The sequence below is a fragment of the Salmo salar genome, chromosome ssa18 (genome assembly GCF_905237065.1).
Source record: "Salmo salar chromosome ssa18, Ssal_v3.1, whole genome shotgun sequence".
NCBI lineage: Eukaryota > Metazoa > Chordata > Actinopteri > Salmoniformes > Salmonidae > Salmo > Salmo salar.
In genome coordinates this window covers 6,070,777-6,084,282 of record NC_059459.1, presented here as the reverse complement: position 1 = coordinate 6,084,282, position 13,506 = coordinate 6,070,777, and the positions used below count along the sequence as shown (strand labels likewise).

Below are 13,506 nucleotides of genomic sequence, written 5' to 3'. Positions count from 1 at the left end.
TGTTTTTTCTCTTATTTCCCCCTTCATCACACTTTTGAGAGCACAGTCTTCTTAATGCATATTTTGTTTGACATGGCAAAGTGCTCTTCTTATTAGCACCCTGTGTTTTACGTTGTATAAATTGCAGTCACTTAGTAAACTACATGTATGTTGATTAGGTAAATGTCTTGAGGGCCTTGCCTTATTGTCTACAGCTGGACAGCCATTCTCACCCATGCACCACACATGTACCATAGCAGGAAATCCTCATTGAAAGGCTACTATACACATAACACAAGGTTAGGTAAATGTCTTGAGGGTCTAGCCGCCAAAAAATATATGACAAAATAAAACAACATAAGGATGAAGTGATTGTCTTTATGGTAATCTTTAGTGTGAATAACATTTTCAACTCTACAGATAGTTTTGTAACAAAAACTCTGGTCTTTGCACGTGCACTCTAGCCAACAGCTGGCATATAGCCAACAGGTAGTCTACATGATGAAATTATTAATGTTAAGAGCAAGAATATTTGTATTTGTCAAACGACAGTTAAGCATCGATCATTATCATGACACCAGAATCAGACCTTCGATATTTATTGGAAAGGAGATCACCGTGCACTTTCACCGCCCTGTGAAGTTGATCATAAAGTATTTAATCTGTAGCCTAATAAACTGCATGGTTTCCCTAGTCGTAGTGGGAGGACCACGCAACATATCATCGTGTGACTCCAAGTTACCTTCGATATGATGGTCATTCTATCAATATTTCCGCATAAATGCGTTCCTACCACAATTTCTCGCATAATTAAATTTACCGACACAAAAAGATGGGTGGGGCTAGGTCTACATAAGGGTGCTATTTAAAAAAAAAATCACAAAAGCTCTGACGAAGGCCGTGAGCCCGATACGTAAAGCTTATTAAATATCAGTGATACTATCAAGAGCAGTGTGCGGTTTCCTTTTCATTCACCGACACAAAAAGATCCCACCATGTCGAAGGAAGGACTTATCTGTCGGCATTTATAAACTTCCGCCTTCCATCACAGCTGTCTTGATTTTTTTTTTATACACGGTATGACCAGTCTCATAAAAACAGTAGATGGAAACGTGGTTATTGTCCCAATACTTTTGGAGCTCACTATAACAGACAGCTCAGCAAACTAAATGCTGAAAGTAGTATCCCAGTTAAACATGCATCCAAACAAAAATACTGAAAAGCAGTTTGGCTTAGAATACCGACACAACTGCGAATGTGAATGAATGAATGCAAACAGAACAAAACAGCGGTACCGAGTAGGCATAGTAAACAAAATATCAGATCGATAAAGGCATGACACAATCTATATTTAGGCTAGTAGCATTAACAATAAACAAACGCAATAAACAAATGGCGAATAGAGATCCAAATAATCAAAACATAGCCTACATTAGTGAGGTGCAGCCATGCACAGTTGTCTTGCCAAACAAATAGGCCTATAAGAGCTTCAAACATGGAAAACCATGCCGCTCATGAGTACAGCAACACGTTAAGATATGGCAGCTTACGATGAACACGTTTCCAATACATACAGTTCCATTTACAACCACGAGATACCAATAGGCTACAAAGAAAAACATAATAGAATGGATCTATTTCTATGATGAAACATACCGATATGTAGCTAGACCCAGGGGCGTAATTTGGGTTCTGACATTGGAATTATATTGAATTCTGCTCATATCATCTATACCACAATAAACATAAAAGTTCAAATGCCGACACCATTGAGTGCTTTTGAAAAAGAAGTGACTGGTTGAGGCGAAATCGCCACTGCGCTCTATCAGCACCATGGACAGCGCCCCACACACTAGAGCAAGGCTGTTGAATACCTAGCTTGCTAAGGAAGTCATTTTGCCATTCATGCTCTCGATTTTTGCTGAAATGACGCCACTGGCTATACCACCAAGATGTTGATCAAAACCAACAAGCTAGAATGTTTTTCTGAGTAATCGATCATTCCATTCTCCTCGAAAATATTATTGTAGGATCCCCTTCAAATGCCAGTTGGATTAGTTGACCTTTTCTCAGGTGTAGCATGTTTCTTCTGTGCTGACTGAACACATTTGTCAAAGTGGAAAATGAGTTTTCGCATGTAGCTGTGGAAGCCCCACTCACGAGCCCCATGATTTAATTTTTAATAACGTGTGACATGTACGTGGCATAGTGAGGTATGGTGCTAAACACCTTGGCAAGTTAATTGTCTTTTCGGAGAGTATATTCCATCATAGACAGAAAAAGTATACTGCCCCCTCCCCTCTTAACTCCATCGCGTCTAATGTCCGCCTCCGTGGTTGCTGGTTTGCAACAAGGAATTCAATAATGTCCACAATTGCCGACAAATATATAGGATTTCTTGCCAACTTCCCATCATTGACAAGTGTTGACACCGATGTTCCCATTGCACTTCGAACTTGCTTTTCTTTCACAGTGCAATGCATTTCAAATGTTATTTGCTTGATCGTGCCTAGCTAATCCTTTGGTTCTATCAATAGCATGCTTCCAGTTAAAATACCCAGCTTGGGTGAATGCCTTGTCTGCGTTAGCATTGGACGCAACACAGAACTTTCGAAATGGGATACAAAATGCCGCATCCACAGTAACCGAGCATCCCAGCCATTCTCTCCCTATGCATCAGTTTCTATTCAATTATTTTTTGGGGGGCCAGAAAACCTGCGGCTAGGGTAGGATTCAAATATTACAGGATGAGGTATATCACGTTATTCACGTCAACAGATGAGAAGCATTTTTTCCCGCTTTTTAAGGAACAATGCTAACCAACCCCCCCCCCAGTGGCTTTCCACACTCTGTCCACTGTGCTGACAGCGCAGCAGAGACACAGATTTTGCGCCAACCTATAACTCAAACATTTTAACTTTTTGCTATTTTCATACAGGGATATCAAAGCAAAACTGAGGGGGCACAAGTTTGGGGAACAAGTTTCAACTGGGGGGGGGGGGGTAATCACCCCTTTGTCCGCTCATGGAGCCGGTCCCGGCGTTATATATGAGCGCTCTTTGAGACAAGTACTGCTCCTATCATCATAGTGCAACAGCTCGAGTTATCTCACCACAACAGTGTTTTCGGGAAGCAGCGCCTGTGGATTTGACAGCGCAGTGCCACTTCGTCAAAACATCAGCTATGCGGATTTCGGGTAAAGTGGATCTGATTAAATCGGGCGATTTAGTGATTAAAACTGTTCTCGCTGTCACCTTGTAAATTATGTCTCATTAGCTTGATGGTTGATACATGAAGACATGAGTCAGACTATTGTGAATGAGATTAACAAAAAATAGTTGTTTTTTTATAACGCAATTAAGTTGATGTTTTGCAGCACTATAATGAATTGCCTAATAACACCTTGACCAGTATTGTTGGTTTGGGTACTAGCCCCACCTGGCCTCATAGATGATTCGTTACCCACCTTTAAACAAGGTAAAAGGAACAGCAGGTATCTTGCAATGAGATTGGGGCTACTGGACTCACTGGCCGCTGCTTTGGGGGAAAATTGGTGGCTAATGCCACCTGTTGGAATAGAAGCGATTTACGGCAATGACGTCTCAAACATATGACAGACAACTTGCTAAAATGGTTCTTCAAACAGATAAATGATTTGTTTCCATATTATCATCCACTGTGTTATTTGCAGTCATTTTCAACTGTATCTTTTTTATTCAGCAATACATTAAATGGGCCAAAATGAAATGGACCAAATAGTTCAGGTTGTATGTCTTGTGTCACGTATGGGTGAAGCCAGGGAATATAGTGGGTCAAGTAATACAATGTCCATGTTTTTCACACAAAATGTCTTTATGGAAGTTTAAAGAGAACACAGGTCACGTAGAATTTGGATTTGATGTTATTATTCTTTTTTTTTACATCAAAAACAGCTAAATGAATCTACACATCTCTCTCCGTACAAGCTCTGGTAATACTGTATGTCTAGTCAAACAATGAGTAATAGACATTGAAAACATGTTTATAACAATCAGAGGTCTATAGCAAGAGCTGCAAGCGACCTTCAGTCTCTCTCTTCAGTCCCACCCTGAGTTTCATAAGGCACGGATCGGACATACCGAGAGCTTGGAACTTTAAGGTTCTATCTGCAAAAATATGATTTTGAGATAATTGTCTTTAAAGTTCTGAACCCTCATTGGTTTGAATGGTGTCAGTAATTTTGATTGTGTACTGTTTTTAACTTAACATTCATTGGGGTATTTAGAGTACTATATAGACCACTAAATTTGGACAAAAATGCAGATAGAACATTATAGTCCCAATTACACACAATATTCCTATCACCCACTGTGCAGAAAATAAAAATGAATTGGTTGTGCATTCAATTTCGTATTCTGTGGACATCTAGTGGACACTGTGTGTAATCCTGAATACGCCCTAATGCGTAATAATCGATAATCACAAGCGGATGATCCTACATTAAGATGTTAGTGACTTCAAATTGTCATTAAATGCTTAATTACTCTAAATTACTCTGTTCTACTCTTGTAATTACATACAGTATGTCCGATGTCGTTTTCTTTAAATATACGTTTTCTAATGGCTTTTCTTATGTCCAATGGGTTTTAATTGTGCGATGTCATGTGACGTGAAAGGTGGTGCCGTTCCCGGAAGAACTCGTGGCAGATAGGGCAGGTGAGTTTCTCCTCTCGCCTCCTCCTCACCTGGGACTCCGCCGCGAACTCCTTCTTGTGGTGCGAGCGCATGTGTAACACTAGGTCAGACGTCATGCGGAAGGAGAGGTTACACTTGGCGCACCAGTTTTGCACTGACACCCCAATGGAGGTAAACGTTGGTGGAAGAATTGTTAAAGACGACGTGGTTTGTAGTTGGTCTCCAATGCTCCTGGACCAGTGCTCTGGCGCGTACGGGAAAGCGTTTCCATTAACCGGTGTGGGTAGGGTCTGTGCACGAGGTAAATCACCATTCAACATATTAGTAGCCAATAGATTGTTGTATCCCAGAACCGTCTTTGAGGTAAAAACGTCTCTCACTTCCTCTTGGCGGTTCAATGGAGCAGGTAATGTGTTGGATGGGTGCGCTGTAGAGCCGTTAGAAGTCATTTTACAGGGTTTACAGAAAGCGCTTTTCTGCTCCTCCGCTCCACTGCGCAGAACGAATGAAAAGGCACTGCTGTTGCTGTTTGCGTTTAAATCAGCGCTCATCTCCCGCACTGTCTCAGAATCAGCCACCATTGGCTTTTCTTTCTCGTGCGTCAAACTCATTTTCGCTGCTCCAACCTCTGTAAACGCACTATTTTTACATTCCACGTGGTCCTTTTTGAGCTGGTACTTCTCCGCCTTCAGTTTCAAGGCAGAGCCAGTTGGCTCTGGCGCGGTGAGGTGGTAGTCTCTGGTTACCTGTGTGATGTTGTTGTTGTTCGATATGTTGGTTTTCTCAAGTAGCACAGGTTTCCTCCATCGGGGATAACCCGTCTCCTCGTGTTTCCATTTCCGCGGGGAAATCTCAGCGTCTTCACTGGCGCCGTATCGTTTATGTTCCAGATCCCTGGCGATGTTGTGGAAGTCTGTGACGCGTCGTTGCCGCTTTATCTCCATGTGTTTGTGTTCGTAGGCCTCTCTGCTCAGCGCGTCATACTTCACCTGCGCGCACAGGAAGCGGCAGTGGGCCAAATAAGGATGCTCATTCTTGAAGACCTGGTTACATGTTGCGCATTTAAGCTCTGTGAAGAGACATACAATTTGTTCGTTAATATGTACATTACAAAACACATTGGGGAAAAATGTACTCAGATATAAACTAATCAAATAACAATAGTCCACATATATTCTCTCTGAAAAGTTTCAGTCGTTTCCTCTTCCTTCTGTCTTTTCCCATATGCATTACGCATTTACGCAGGCTACAACAAAACTCCGGGCTAAATGCTAAAACAACCAAACAAGATCGGTAACATTAGTAAGCCTATATGTTGAAATGAGCATGATGAAGATTAGGATGGTGACGAAGAGCTGTATTTCTATAGCGCTTTCCCAAGTGTCTATTTCTCTCTCACCTTCATTTTGTCCTCTGGTTGAGATGTCAGTGAAGCCCAGTAGATGTGACAATTCCTGGTCATACCACACCAACAGTTCCTCTTCCTGACGTATGTCCCTGGTGGTCCGGAAATACAGCTGGCCTCCCTTCAGGAACGCTTCGGTGTTCTGTTCCTCCCTGCCACACGCCGCCTGCACCAGCCGCAGCCAAGACAGCACTAGAGCAGAGCTCCGCATTGCCTCGGGGTCCACCTGTTGAGAGAAATCATTATTAATATTAATTCATAGAGAAAACATTGTCAAAATTCTAATGAGGTTCATCTCTCCCCAGTCATAGTGAAAACACTGAATTGATTAGAATTTGTAAAGGTGTAAATGTGACCAAATGGCATGGTCAATCATTTCCCACGGGTAGCCTAATATGGAAGGCAATGAAAATGTATTAGGCTACACCAACACACATATTTCATTGTAGAACATGTTTTTTAATAAGATTTAGATTTAGCCTATAATTAGCCTATGTTTTTATGAATTTATGCACTCCCTTCTATATATAGAACAACGTCTATTGTGTTCATTGTCTCTGTGGTATCCTATCTTGCAAGTTAAATTGTGTTGGTAAATATTTCAAAAATGAACTTACCCTGAACACGTATGATTTGCTTCTCTTGTCGCAGGATTTGAGCGCTATGAAGGCGATGGTGTCATAGAAAGTATTCTGAAGGATGCACGGGCCGAACTGTGCCCCAGCAGGGATGTTGCGAGTGACGTGCACGCTGGTATAGAGGTCTGTCGCGTGGTGCTGGAGGAATTTACCCTCACTGGTCCAGAGGGAACGAGATAAAAAACTATGGTCCATGGTTAGCCTGTAGGAAAGACAAAATACGTTAATAACAATGCATTGTTAAAATGAATGTTATTTTATTGCCGTCTGATCCAAAGTGGGACATTTTAAAGGTGAGGAATAGAGAGTTTGAATATGATGCTTTTGTGAAATAATTGTGAAAATGTATTGCATTCTTATATTAAAACGTGGGCCTGATCAATTTGGCTTAAACGTGCACAATCCCAAATAAGTAGCCCTATATAACTATCATTTATGCGATTCGAAAATAGTAGACTAGATCTATGAATAGAGGTTTTGATTAGTTTTTCTAGTTCTGAATAAATAGGCCTATTCATTTTATCGAAATATTCGTTGTTTTCCATCAGAAATCCATTTTTTAACAGCAAATAGTGCCGACTCCAGACACAATTAGACCTATAGGAAAATAATTTGTTTTGGTTAATCATACAGTATCTTTATTATGCAACGATATGAATCACGTTACATTTTATTACATATGCATACTTTAAAATGTTTAAAACCACAGATTTAAGAGTTCTTATCCCCATGGCACTACTGTCATTTATAAGTTGTTTTTTCAACATTATTTGACTTTTTGTATTTTATATTTTTCAACCATATTTTTGAGTGGCAAATTCTGATTTATTATATCATTCAGCTAAATTTCCTCCGACAATGTGTAGCAGGCATGTAAAGGGTTTGACTTCTAGCATCCTTTGTCTCAGTTTTTCAGCCGGTTTGTCCAATTGTCTTCCCATCTGCGCTGCAACTGCCTCGTTGGTCTACATGCGTCTCTGCTTCGAGTCAGTTTGGTCATATTAATATATTCATTATAGCCACACTGAGATTTGTTGTAAACAATGTCCATTCACAGTTTTTGGTCTATTCACTTGGGCTGGACATTGTGTCTATTTTAGTGTAGGCTATAGGCTTTTGATTAATAAGGAATATTTCCTCTGGATATATCAAATACAATGCATATTAAATAAAACATTTTTTTATCACGATTTAGGTATATTTCCAATAAATGTAATAGCCTAACGATGTCTGATGAGAAGGTTTTCATTCACAAACACCAGTTGTAGCGTAAAGCTTTGCTAGAGATAACACTTTCCCTTTTCCAAAAAAACAACTACTCCAAGAGAACCCAAAACTGTCTGTTGCATGCGCATAGCCCACTCACCGGCTGGTCTTGGAGGTAGCGTGTGATTCGGTATGTCCGCGAGGAGGCTGGTTATCAGCAGGTACACTGGCCGCTATAACGATTCTCCTTCCTTCGGGATGCTGTTACCGTCTGAGAACGAGAGTGATCACGACACTGTCTGCCTCGTTACTGCCTTTCTGCTCCGCTCACACACACACTTAATGGCCGTGTTCGAGAGGATCAAAACCGTAATGTATCATGGGTAAATTGTGACTGACTGACTGATCTACAAATATTAATGAGTGGTTATTTATGATGCAAGGTCTTTGTTGATCGGCAGTCGCCTGCACTGTCGGCTGCAATGTCGGAACAAGACCATTATCTCCATCAGTGACAGGAGTAGTGAGGCGTGCTGACACACACACACGCACACACACACACACACACACACACAAAAGCTCTGCCTTACATCAGTCCCTCCAGGGGAACTCTGATTGGTTCTTTTCTGGTTTTACAGGCCGGATAATTTAGCAACAGAGGAACTCTGAACTGGTAAAGAGTGTGTGTGTGTGAGAGAGAGAGAGGTACCCATTTTTGCTCAAGGTTGCACAATTCATCGTCAGTATTGTTTAGTAGAGTCGAATTGTTAGTTGCAAAGAGATAACGTTATGCTTCATTTTTACCCAAACGAATTGTTATTAAGTTTTGTTATCCATCTTCTCTGGGAAAACCCATACAAGTCATGCCTGTGTTGACAAATCGAGCATGGAACTAAAAGAAAAAGCTATAATTCACTCAAACGATTACTATACATATCTAATGTTTTTGGTTAGGAGCATGGAAATGAGAAGGCCTAATCCTATGTAGCTATATTAACTCACCATAAATGTAGCCTACGTCGAAATGTATGTTCAATTGCATAAGAATGCTATTCAAATCCACACAACACTGACACAATATTTCGAAGTGGTCCTATTTAAAATTCCTTTACACCCAGCTGTATGCAGAAGTATTTCCTATGTGTCAGTGACATTTAGTGAAAAGTATAAGCATTTCATTTTCAATCTTCAAATATCAAATAAATGTTGACATTATCCATAAATAGTAGGCCACCAGCCGAAGCTGAAACATTTCCAATAGTCCCATGGTAGTTATACTGTATTTGACAAATTTCTCAGCCTGGAAGAGATTACTCATATATTTACCCCAAATAAACCCGTGATGCAGAATAATCCACTAAATTCTCATTAGATTAAAAAAAAACGTTTCCAGTTTAATTTGATGAATAATGTATTTGCCCAGTGGCTAGGCCGGACCCCCTGGATCAGATGGCATTTAGTAAGCTAATGCTCAATTTTACATTTAGCCCCTGAAAATTAACCAGTAGCCTATCGTTATTATCACCTCAGTGAGAGGCCAATTTGTCATTCTCTCTGCACTGTAACTTCAACAGAGCTAATGCATTTCCTGAAACTCAAATACATTTACTACCAATCATTATTTAGTTCATGTCATACATTCGTTGAAATATGATGCGTGGGGACATTTATAAAGGGTTTGAAATATGTATTTCTTTACTTTTTGCATCCACAGCTTTATAATCCAGTCAATTCAGCATCCTTGTTTAATCAGACATTTTGGCTGAATCGTATTGAGTAGACTTGTGAAGAACAGCGTTTCACTGGAAAGATGATCTCTCTAACTAAACAATAAGATGTCAGGACACCTCTCCTCCGATACTCGATTCACCCTTACACTAATTGGTAGTTGGCATAAATTAAATCTGTGCCCGGGGGTGTGTGCCTCGCCACCGCCGCTAACTGGTAAACCCTCATCTGATGCACTCGAAATCCAGAAGTGGGGTGGAGTAAGAATTACAAAACATTTTTTTTTGTGTGTGTGTGTGTTTTTTTTTTTTTTTTACATGTAATTTAATTTTTAAATAACTTTATGTGATTGCAACTTTTAACAAGCATAACAATACATATTTTGCTGTTTCAATCTTAAACATTTTTTTCGCCATCCATTACCAAGGCGCCATGATCTCAAAGCACAGCCTATACAGCAACTAAAACGTCTGGATCTCAAGTTGAACTTTTTATGCACGGCAATTTATGTTAATTAAAGTCCACATGTCTCATCATCCGTCATGTTTTTCTAGGGTTGTGAGAAAGAGGCACTTTCTTGTACATAGTGAAATGTGAATAGTTTCATATATCTTTGTTGCCTATTTAACTTCCCAACCTGTTATTGGGCTATCGGGATATTCATTATGATGATTTTTTATCCCGGAAAGGGGAAGTATTCTGGCTGATCGGTGCCTGTCTAAGAAATCTTGGGCTGAGTCCTGTCCTCCACAACACCACCAGGAGCTGCTTGAGGCGAGAAAGCCGGAGTGAAGAGGGACTTGGACTGACTGCTGTTTATCGCATCACCGTGGACAACCGATCTATGACCACCATATCGATACTTGCGTACTGTTACATTGGCCTGGAGTGAATCATTATCATCAAGACTATAATGTGAGAGACATTTCGGACTCGGTGATGTTTTGGGGTGTTAGTCTACACAACTGTCCGGGAAAGATGGCGAGAGCTGCCATTAGCGTTTCTATAGCCGTGTTTTTTTTGGGATTAGCGATTTTTACTGTCAAACTTCCCTCAGTAAAAGGAGAGATGGAAGAAGAACAGCAGGAGGAGAGGTCCTGTCAAGGTGCCTTCGATCTATACTTTGTCCTCGACAAGTAAGTGTCCGTTTTTATTTATGACTTGTTACTTTCTCCTCACTGCACATCGAGATGCAACCCGCCCAGTTATTTGTCAAGCTGACTGCTGCGAGAAGCAGCGCGCCGGTCTCCCAATTCTTTCTCTCATATCTTCAAAACCGCCCTGACAAACAAGCTATGCCACCAGTAACTTTTCTGTCATTATAATTTTATTCAAATTATTTTGATGGAAAATATTTCCTCAACAGTAAACAAAAAAACAGTAGTGTATGCTGTATTTTATGTCTTTACTTTTGTATTGTTTCAGATTCAATTTATTGCGTAGGAGTGTCTGTCATTAACTTAATGTGGTCATTCGTTTGTGTAGCCTATTTTGATGTAAACACCTCGTTCATTATGATAAATGCATAGTCCTCCCCTCCAGCCCACTGAAAGCTTGTGGGGCAAACAGTTATTCTCCCCCAGGGGATAGGCAGGGCAGGCAGGATGATGGGATTGAATTACAGACTGACGACGCCAGTAGACACTGCTGCAGCTGCCAGGCAGACCATAGGAAGCTATCCCCCTAGACACTGATCTGAGGTCAGTGTGGTGTTTTTCCCCCCAATGGTTAAGGATAGGATTGGGGCGGGTAGAACCTTCTCATAGGCACAGAACAGCAGAGTGAATGATTAACTGACAGACAGACAGTGAAAACCTTGAAGAGTTATGGTATTTTTAAAGAATATATCACCCCTTGAGGTGTACAGCAGCTGTATTCCGACTGCACAAAGACCTACTGTTAGAGGCTATGTTAAAAGTCTTCAGTACAGTATCCTCTCTCTCATCCTGCTATTGTTTATTGGCTGCTGTTGGGCTTTTGGACGCAGACACTGTGCTGTAACAAGGTAGAATTAGGTGGTGTTTTACATAGCTTACTGATGTCTAATAAAGCATTAATAATGGTTTACAAATGTGCAGCATATCAATCAAAGACATGCGTTTATAGATGATCTACTAATGGCGTATAAATGAAAATGATTACGAAGTGTTACAGACTAACGTTATGTCCTGTGACTATAGGGCCCAGAGTTTCTCCTGGTCAGGTCATTTTCTGTAGAAACTGCCTGGCCCTACCTACAAAGGCCGCTACTCTTTCAGAGTAGGCCAATCCCCGCTACTGGAATGCCATGGACGATAGTCATCATAACAACAGTAGGCTACTCTGTCTGTGTGATCGCTCCTGTCCCAGAGCAGAGGCTCGGGCCGTCTAACATCATAACATTTCTGGTACAGATCAGAGAGGTGAGGAGAGGTTATAGAGGAGGACGCAGAATAGACAGGCGTGTCTAAACATGCCGAGAACTCTGAAAACAGCAGTCACCATAAGGCGCGAGGCTAAACTGGCAATGTGTTGTACATTAGCAATTTCCTCTGACTGAAACAGAGAGAAGTATTTTTATCGGTAGTGTATAGACATCCAGAACATTTAACAGGTGTACATTTTACATTTACGTCAGACTTACATGATCAATTAAGGTTATGTACCTTGCTCAATGGCAAATCGACAGATTTTTCACCTAGTCGGCTCGGGGATTCAAACCAGTGACCTTTCGTTTACTGGCCCAACGCTCTTAACTGCTAGGTTACCTGCTACCCCAGGGTGTACAACACTGGTATTCATCACAAAGAATACGTGTGAAAACAGACAGTTGTCTGTGTAAGACGTGTGTTAGCTCCCCGACAGTCTTGTGACATACAATTGACCCAAGTTCAAACCCCAGTAAGTCACGTCCTCAGCATCACATCAGGCTAGCTGCAGTTCCTCACACTGGTTTCAGTGTTTGATCAACATTTTTATATCTTTCCCCTGTTGTGCCTTTTTACCTTTTCTATTGTTGTGCCACTGTGAACATCTGTTAGCCAGCCTTCACACGTTACCCTTTAATCCTGAAAGTTTAAAACACGCCTGAGGTGGCTGGGCTGCCACGCATGGCCATGCCTCACTCACACACATGCACGTCTGCCAGCACGTACACATGCACACACGCAAGCATGCACGCACACACACACACACACACACACACACACACACACACACACACACACACACACACACACACACACACACACACACACACACACACACACACACACACACACACACACACACCACCAAGCCTCTGGTAGAGTGTCTCCACATTGTTGTCTGTCTGTCTGGGGTTTTTAAATGCCAAGCAGTGACCTCAGAATAATCCTCAAGTATTAAAGTGTTTTAACTGTCTGTGATGTGTAGAAAGGCCTTGATTTGGCCCTGTTTAGGATCCTTTATGTTTCTGGCCCAGCGCCTAAATATACTGTGATGTGTGTGTTACAATGTCACTTTCCAGTTATATACACAGCATAGCAGAGGAACAGACTTAAAAGGAGTCCCAGACAGTCGGCATATTTGACATATTTGACACACACACACACACACACACACACACACACACACACACACACACACACACACACACACACACACACACACACACAGAGCCCATAAAGGAGACACACACACGAATAATTTACATGAAATGACTCCCATCATTGACTGAGACTGTATATCTTTATGTAATGTCTGATGTAGACATGCTTATGAAAGCGCTAGTACTGCTCTTAGAGGTTGTGATTCGTGTGGTTGGTTAAATACATACAGACACACTGAACACAGCTGGAGACATAACGAGATGGAGTTTCAACATTAAGTTTATACCAATATGCCAAGAGGCAGCAA

General features: G+C 41.2%; 2 protein-coding genes across 4 annotated transcripts in view; one reads left to right on the top strand and one right to left on the bottom strand.

Annotated features, from left to right (window-relative positions):
* Positions 1-3,812: 3,812 nt before the first annotated feature.
* On the bottom strand, positions 3,813-8,369 carry znf488 (zinc finger protein 488). Its single transcript, XM_014154324.2, has 4 exons — positions 8,063-8,369; positions 6,676-6,898; positions 6,053-6,284; positions 3,813-5,722 (listed from the first exon to the last, which is right to left on the bottom strand). The coding sequence occupies exons 2-4, from the start codon at positions 6,889-6,891 to the stop codon at positions 4,605-4,607; spliced, it is 1,566 nt and encodes a 521-aa protein (XP_014009799.1). The 5' UTR covers positions 6,892-6,898; positions 8,063-8,369; the 3' UTR covers positions 3,813-4,604.
* Positions 8,370-10,169: 1,800 nt separating this feature from the next.
* LOC106576849 (anthrax toxin receptor 1) overlaps positions 10,170-13,506 on the top strand; it is a 75,147-nt gene continuing 71,810 nt past the window's right edge. The window contains exon 1 of one of the 3 annotated variants that reach the window (XM_045700683.1): positions 10,170-10,766. In XM_045700683.1, the coding sequence (XP_045556639.1) occupies positions 10,570-10,766 (197 nt within the window). In that variant the 5' untranslated portion in view covers positions 10,170-10,569. The remainder of the gene's footprint in view (positions 10,767-13,506) is intronic. The other 2 variants (XM_045700681.1, XM_014154325.2) reach the window with 2 other exon arrangements.